At 36.5% G+C, this 8,785-nt stretch overlaps 1 protein-coding gene across 1 annotated transcript; it reads left to right on the top strand.

Moving 5' to 3' along the window:
- Window positions 1-2,833: 2,833 nt before the first annotated feature.
- Window positions 2,834-3,766, top strand: LOC124092726 (olfactory receptor 5B2-like). The gene has a single exon (XM_046444532.1). It carries the CDS (start codon window positions 2,834-2,836, stop codon window positions 3,764-3,766), a length of 933 nt encoding a protein of 310 aa, XP_046300488.1.
- Window positions 3,767-8,785: the final 5,019 nt, after the last annotated feature.

The following is an 8,785-nucleotide window of genomic DNA, read 5'->3' on the forward strand; positions in this document are numbered from 1 at the left end:
GAGTAATGTCTGGGGCCGCTTTCACAAGGGACCTGTTCCCCGGAGATCTTCATATGTCTCTTGGGTCCCATACATTGGCCTCTAAACTCCCAACACCATCCTTCCTTTTGACATCTTTTTAGTAGAACTAGGAGCAGAGCCACTGTGGTCACTTACTCCCTCTTCTGAATGGGAATTATCGTTAGTACACAGGGTGGCCTTCTCCAAGCAGGATTTTCTGTGAGTCTACAATCATTACAGGGGAAAACATCCCAAGGTAAAAATTATATTGCGTGTGGTTAAAACTGTAACCCACCACGGAGTTGTTTTATCCGTTTTCTTTTATTTGCTATTTACAGACACATTTCTGCGACCTGCCCAGCTACGCTGATGATATCACAAATAAAGAAACCGAGGTTGGAATAAAGTAAGTGACAATTACAAGAGTGCTTTTTTTGACCAGTCCCCTAAAAGAAAGAGCTTTTTCTAAAGGAATTGTATACACTCTTCCCTGGCAGAGGTTCAGATTCCAGAAAGTGTAGGAGTTCCAGCACTTTTATTTAAGGAGCAAAGTAAGCTTTTATTTTTCCATACTTTTATTTTTTTGGTGAGAATTATAATATATGTAAAAGCAATAAGGAACTTGATATTATGAATTACATGAGCCTAGGAAAGGATGTCATGAGCATTTTTTTTCTTTTTTTTTGGGGGGGGAAACAGGCTAAAGTCCCAATAGCAAAATATTTCTCCAAGTAGGAAGTTCAGGGATGCTTATGAACCAGGAGGCGACATCCCTGAAGATGGGAGAGATCGTAAGGCAGATGATGCTGCGACTGCGTAGGCGGTGATTTCATCCTGTGTACTCTCTGCCTTTGTCATTGTGGAGGAAGCAAAGAAGAACAGCTTGAACTGAAACTTCTTTCCACTCCAGAAAGGACCTTGTGAAATTATTTAGAGACGTATACTCCATTTCAAAGGTCTTATTGCATAATCTCACCTGTTTTTTTTTTTTTTTTATCATTACATCTAGAAAAGTTGGTCGAGAAGCTGTTCAGAGTACATCTTGTAAAATCATTCATCCCTGCAGGGGAACTCTGAATCCATTTCATATTCAACAAATGGTTTTAGTAAATAAGTTAACTTTTAAAACTCTGAGCTTTCTTTTCTGTAAATATCGATAGGAGCGTTACCTTTGTTGTTATGACAACTAAGTGAAATTTATATTTGAATCTACAGTTCTCTTATTAGTGTTCATAGACCATAGCATATGCGATGAAGTGTTTTAGGTTATATTATCTTGTATGTTAGAAATCTGTAAACACAAATGCCTGTGGCGGAGAGTGATGCCAAATAAATTTTGCAAAGTAGCCAGAAGGCTGAAGAGAGAAGTTGTTACCAGAGAATAGATGTCATACTAAAGTCTCCAAAATCAAATTTAAAATATATAAACATGGAACCCATGATCCTGTGAATTTTCCATGCTCAACTCCATGATTCAGCTGATGGATGAGAATAATATGGGTGAGAATGGGTTTTAGATAAAGAAATTCAAACTTTATCTGTGAATGGGAAGTAAATTTAAGCAAAAGATAGGCTGAATGCCCTGGTATTCTCCCACAAATGGTTGTTAGAGAGGAAGAAACACTGGAGGGCACAGAAAGGACAGTACACTCAGCAAATGAGGAAAAGCAAATTCAAGAGTGAGCCTTCCAGACTTCAAGTTCAACCACAAGTTGGAAGCTCCAGAGTAAGCTCTCAGCTTTCCCAGGCTAAGATGGAGACCATCCTCCCAGCCCAAGCCTCACTTCACAGGAAATACTCATCAGGACTGTGCTGGATACTCATGTTGTACTCTTTTGTTAAATGTATTATCTAATTTAACTGTTACAGCAATCCCTTTGAGAGGCCTCGTTTTTATTGTTTTTGTCTTATAAATAGAGAAAACAGTGGGCCTGGGTTGTGGCTCAGAGGTAGAGCACTTGCCTAGCATGTGTGAGGCACTGGGTTCCATCCTCAGCACCACCTTAAAAAAAATAAAGGTATTGTGTCCACCTAAAATTAAAAAATAAATATTTTTTTAAAAAAGAGAAAACCAGTATTAAAGAAGTCAGGGACCATGTCTCCTAGATAGGGAGTGGGGTGGAGCTACAATTTAATTTCACGTGCATCTCTTTGCAGAGGCTAAGCCCTACCAGGACCACCAGATCTCTGAAAAATTGCTTGATGATGGCACCTGTCTCTCACAAAGCTGCTGTAACACTCTGTCTTATTTTATATGCACCTCTCAGTTACTCTACTCTTTGGTCTAATGGATGCATGAATAAATATGAATAGAGCTGAATTAAGTCCCATGAAACTTCTTTTAAGCATAGAGTTTTTGGGAATCAGTCTGAGCAAATGGAAGGCTTGGCTTTGCCAGTAGATATGCATGTAAATGAGCACAAACCTTTTGTAGGTTTGTTGAGAAGGTCAACCACATTTAAGCCATGTGAAATGTAAGTGTGCACTATAAAGATGCAAACTCTTAATAGACTCAGGTGATATGATTTGGGAGATGTATTTTTTGCAACTATGTGACTTTAGGCAAATATATCATCTTCCTGGATCTCAGTTTGTTCATTCACACTGGTGTGATTTGGGTCATGTGATCTGCAAGGATACTTTAGATCCAACAATCTATATAGATTATCTGTCCCTTAGTTTTTTTGGTCCCAGTCTTTGCTTTAGATCAGCAAACCACGAAGAAGAAAGAAAAGGATGAAATAACAGAATTTATGTTTGTTTTAGTGCTGTTCCTCTTCCCTTGACCCACTGTTCCTTTCTTCCTCCTTACTACAGAGAATTTTGACTCACCATGCTTAACAACACAGAAGTGAAGGCGTTCATCCTGGAGGGTCTAACCAATGCTCCAGAACTACAGGTCCCCCTCTTTGTCTTGTTTAGCCTCATCTACCTCGTCACTGTTTTGGGAAACCTGGGGATGGTCCTGTTGATTCTCTTGGACACTCACCTCCACACTCTCATGTACTTTTTCCTCAGCAACTTTTCTTTGGTGGACTTTGGTTATTCTTCATCTGTCACGCCCAAAGTGATGGCTGGGTTCCTTGAGGAAGTCAAGGCCATCTCTTACAATGCATGTGCTGTGCAGATGTTCTTCTTCACAGCCTTTGCTTCTCTGGAAAATATCATCTTGGCCTTGACGGCTTACGACCGCTATGTAGCAGTGTGCAAACCCTTACACTACACCACCATCATGACCAAAAGTGTGTGTGTGCATCTGGTCCTGGGCTCCTACCTCTGTGGTTTCCTGAATGCCTCCATCCACACTCTGAACACATTTGGGCACTCCTACTGTCAGTCCAATGTGGTCCACCATTTCTTCTGTGACCTCCCAGCAGTCATGATTCTCTCTTGTTCTGATAAACACATTAGTGAGATGGTTCTGATTGTGGCTTCAAGTGTCAATGTCATCTGTGCTCTTCTGGTTATACTGATTTCCTACCTGCTTATGTTTATTACCGTCTGGAAGATGCACTCGGCTAAAGGTCTGTCTACCTGTGCTTCTCACCTCACTGCAGTCTCCATATTTTACGGGACGGTCATCTTCATGTATTTCCAACCCACCTCCAGTCATTCCATGGACACAGACAAAATGGCGTCCGTTTTCTATGTGATAATCATCCCTATGCTGAACCCTATGGTCTACAGCCTGAGGAACAAGGAGGTGAAAAGTGCGTTCCAGAAGATTTTCCAGAAGGCCACATCATCTTTAGGAATGGGATTTTAATGTTGTAGGATGCATATAACTAATCTCATGTCTCTTGGATCATCTTCATTTATATTTTAAGTACAAATTTGGGTTTAATTCCTAAAGCTATATACTTATCACTTGAAAAATTTATTGTCTAGTAAAAAAGAAAACATATCCAGATATTTTATACCTGAATAAAAATGGGTCAGGGAGAACATAAGAGATTTTGCGTTCTGCTTTTCATAAAACTTATTGATGGCATTTAAAATTTTTTATTACCATGCATTAATTGTATGCATCAATGGGATTCTTTGTGACATTTCAATACATGCATGTAGCACACAGTGACCAAATGCAGCCTCCCTTCATCCATTCCCTCCCCACCTCGTTTCCTCCAGAAATCACTATTTTCACTATCTTGCATCAGGTCAACTTCTGATTTTTTAAAAAAATTTAAATATAAGAAAAAACATGTAGTTCTTGTCTTTCTATATCTGGCTTATTTCACTTGAGATAAATTCTTCCAATTCCATTTATTTTGCTGTAAATGACAGGATTATTTTCTTTACAGCTGAGTAATATTCCATTGCATATATGAAACACATTTTTAATCCATTCACCCATTGATGGAGATCTAGATTGATTTCATATCTTAGTTATGTGAATAGTTATTGTGAATAGTCCAGCAATAAACATGAACATATGGATTTCACTTCAATGGACTGATTTCATTTCCTTTGGATATATACCTCATAATGCTGTTGCTACATAATATGGTAGTTATGTTTTTAACTTTTTGAGGATCCTTATACTGTTTTCTGTAATGGCTATACAAAGTTAACTCCCATCAGTGGTGTCCAGGAGTTCCCTTTTCTCCATGTCCTCTCCAACACTTGTTGTCTTTTTGTCTTCTTGATGGATGGCATTCTAAAAGGTGTGAGGTCCTAACTGTTGTAGTTTTAACTTGCATTTCCCTGATGACTCTTTGTATTGTTTTTGTCTCATCCCAGCATCCGGGTAATGCTGACCTCATAGAATGATTCAGGACATGTTTCTTAAGTGCCTTCTATTCTTTTTGGGGGAAGAATTTAAGAAAAACTGATGTTAATTCTCATTTAAATGTTTTTAGAATTCACCCGTTGAGCCTTCTTATCCTGTGCTTTCACTTATTGAGAGATTATTTATTAATGATTCAATTTCTTCTCTTATTAAATGGCCATTCAGTTTTAGTACTGTTCTTGATTTATTATTTGTAGTTTGTGTATTTCTAAGAATTTCTGTTTTTTAATCTGAGTTTACCCAATTTGCTTCTATACAGTTAGTTTATATTTTATTAAAATCTTTTAAAAAATTTCTATAAGGTTGGTAGTGATATCCTCATTTTTATTTCTTCTTATTATTTTTTTTTGACTTTGTGTATTCTCTTTTTTCTACCATGATTGATCTGTGGAATCATTTTTTGTTGATCTTTTCAAAGAATCAGCTTTTGGTTACTGATTTCTTTAATTTTTTTTAGTTGTTATTGGACTTTTAATTATTTAATTAATTTTTTGTTGTATGCAGTGCTGAGGATCGAACCCAGTGCCTCACACATGCTGGGCAAGCTCTCTACCACTGAGCAACAGCCCCAGCCTCTGATTTCTTTATTGTTAGTCTATTGTCCATTTCACTTACCTTCACTCTAAACTTTTATGATTTTCTTTCTTTTAGCTGTGGATTTACTTTGCATTTCTTTTTTTCTGGTTTCTTAAGTGTAAAGTTATTTTATTGATTTCTTTATTCACTTTTATATAAAAAAATTATAGCCCCAAATTTTCCTAGGAACACTGCTTTTGCAGACTGCCATAAATTTTGGTATGTTATGTTTGCATTTCCTTTATCTTGAATTATTTTCTATTTCATTAAAAATAATTCTTCTTCAACCCATTGGTTGTATAAGAGTTACATATATATATATATAAATTTTCAAAAATGGGAAAGATTTGGCTCCATTTCTTAAAATATTCTTTTTCTTTCTTCTCCCATGTTGAAACTACCATTGTGCATGTGTTAGTATGCGTACAGGTGTTTAACAACATCTGTATTTCAAGACAGGGTAAAAGAGAAATAACTTAGGTTAATGAGGGTACAATAGGTCTCTAATCCAGTGGTGTTGTTGTCTTACAAGAAGAGGATCAGACACCAGAGCTCCACCATGGGAGAGCACAAGAAAGTGTCATCAACAGCCCAGGAAGAAACTTCATCAGGAACAGATTTGGCTTGTTCCTTGATCTTAGAATTACAAATCTTCAGAACTACGCAAAAATAAGTTTCTATTGTTTAAGTTACCTGGTGTGTTGTATTTTAATTCGCATATATGATCTATGTCTCTCACACAGGTTGTCTTGGGAAGGGGAGGACTATTTACTCATGGTCTCTGAAAGATGATAGCTAATCAAATCTTCACCACATGCCCATCAGTATCTGCTGGAACATTCAGCCTCCTTCTCTATGGCAGAGACAATAGGAATATTGTGCCTATGCTTCAGCCCTCCCCAAAATGGCACATGCCAGTTCTTCCACAATCCATTGCCTATAACTAGCACATGTCTCTTTTGAGCTGTAGTGGAATAGGTGCCCAAAGAGAAGCAAATGGGATGTTTGAGCAATATTTTGTGACTCATACTATGGTAACTTTATATAACTAAGAAATAAAATAATAAAACTTAATCTTAATGAAATACTTTCTATGTGCCAAAAACTGCTCTATTTTGTATATATATCGTCTTATAGTCTCCTTGATTGTGTGAAAGTTACATTATATTATTATCTTCTTTTTGCAAATGAGAATATTATGTTTGAAGGGGTTAAGTCACTTAGCTGAATATGAGGACAAGCCATCTGTGTGCATAAAACCAAATTTGCAACCAATAAACTTGCCCAGCTGAGCAAGGTGTGTTAGGTCTCTTTGTAAGTATGATCTAGAGGTGATTATATGGAGAACAGAAAGGATCTGTTCCTGGTATTGGAAAAAGAAAATCCCAGGCCCCAAATCTAGTAATAAAGACAAACAAGGATTCTGAAAATAATTTTTTGCTGAGGATATTTCTTGATACATTTCTGCAAAAGAAGAAGTAAAAATAAAAACTAAATTAATTTAAAATAATCTTAAAATACCAAATGCTGATGGAGATGTGAAGGAATTGGCAATGCTCTGCAAGTGAAAACAAAATGATACAGCATCTTTAGAAAAATGATTTGGGTAGTTTCTTTTCAATTAAATTTGCATTTGCTCTACAACTAAATGCAATTGTTCTCACATTGATTTACCCCAGTGAAATAAAACCTATGCTCATTGGAAGGGAGGTTCTAAGGCTCCCCAAAACACAGAGAAATGAAAAGTATTTTTAAAAAATGGAAATGCTAACTACCTTGATTTGCTCATTACATATTGTATACATTTATCAAATTATCACATTGAACCCACACATATATACAATTATGTGTCAATTTAAAAACTTTAGACATGCATAAAGCTGCAGAAGCTTTATTTATAATCTCCAAACAGTGGAACTGACATAATGTACCTCAAATGAAGAATGGATAAACACTCTGTAACGTCCTTAAAATGAAATGCTATCCTGCAGTAAGAGATTCCACTATTGACAAAGGTAATAATATTGATGATCTTAAATGCATTCTAAGTGAAAAAAGCAAGAACACTTAGGCTAGGTTTCTTCCAAAGGTCAAATTATATGGACAAAAAAAAAAAAAGAAAAAGAAAAAGTTGAGTGGTTTCCAGGAGAAGAATGCAGAAGAAGAGGTTCGTTAAAAAGACTCTTGGGGTTTTGCTTAGGTAAGGGAAGTGTCCTATAATATCTTGGTTGTGGTAGTGGTGACCTCACTATACACATTTGATCAAACTCTTACAATTTTTATTCTAATTATTATTTCTAATATCACATTAACATATAATCACATATTTATGATATTCTAATAGTTAATTATTATTACACTGGGGGTATTATTGTTTGTAAATTATACAATAATCATAAAATATGAAAGTAACAATAAGCAATACAAAAAACATGTATGCATACCCGACCTACCCAGCTTTGTCTAATTGCTTCATGGGAAAATGGGGCGGGGAGCAGTAGGTGCCTTCCTGTAGGATGTCTCCTGAGAGCTTCATGTTTCTATAATTCCCTCCTGACTCCCTTGCATCAACCTGTGAGATCCCAACAGGACCCCATATGACATCATGTGAAGGGAGAAGAGTTATGTGCTGGGCCTCTTTATTTATCTGAATGCTAAGAGTTGTCAGAACCTGTAGGCCTTCTCTAGACTAAGGATTTGCTGGGTCTGCAAGCATGGCTTCAAGATAAAAATTATATTGAATTAATTTAAAATGATAACGCCTTAGCAAGTTGTTTTACAAACCTTCCCCCATTTTCTTTTTCTAGACTTTTTTCTATGTACAAGTGGTAATCTTATTATGTTTATTTTCCAAAGAAGGAGCAATACACCTCTCTGGGCACAGTGAGAATGAATGATAGATCAAGACTTGAATGCAGGGCCCTGGACCTATGTTGGTGTTTCCCCCCTGCATCTTTCTTTATCTTAAAGACCTCCATCTGTGGGAGAAACTTCTCTAACAACATGTGTGCATTATTCCATGGAGGAATTTCTGATCTCAAACTCTCTACTTAGGATTGACTATTCTTTATTTTCCAGCAGTGAGGTAAGCTTTTGTATTCCATATACATGTTGGTGAAAAGTTTTAAAAAACCACTTCATTGAGGTATCATTGGCACATAAATCGCTGAGTCGGTATTTTTAGTGGAAAGCTTAATTCATACAAAAGCAGAGGGACAGCTATACATGTCCAAATCTCCATTAGTAGAGAGGGGAGTGATATTTACGAAATATCACAACTGCTTTCCTCAAGAAGTTGAACCAAAACATTAGATAAATGATGCTCTGATTAAGTTTAGTTTTATTTTATTTGGTATCCATTAGCCTTCCATCAAAGATAAATGGACAAAAATAACAAGTGTACACTGACTGTTCTTTAAG

This window comes from Marmota monax, unplaced genomic scaffold, assembly GCF_021218885.2.
Source record: "Marmota monax isolate L192 unplaced genomic scaffold, Marmota_monax_Labrador192_F-V1.1 WCK01_AAM20220418_F8-fsc00038, whole genome shotgun sequence".
NCBI lineage: Eukaryota > Metazoa > Chordata > Mammalia > Rodentia > Sciuridae > Marmota > Marmota monax.

Coding starts and splice junctions, on each gene's coding strand:
- LOC124092726 (XM_046444532.1), top strand. CDS start 2,834: ATGCTTAACAACACAGAAGTGAAGGCGTTCATCCTGGAGGGTCTAACC.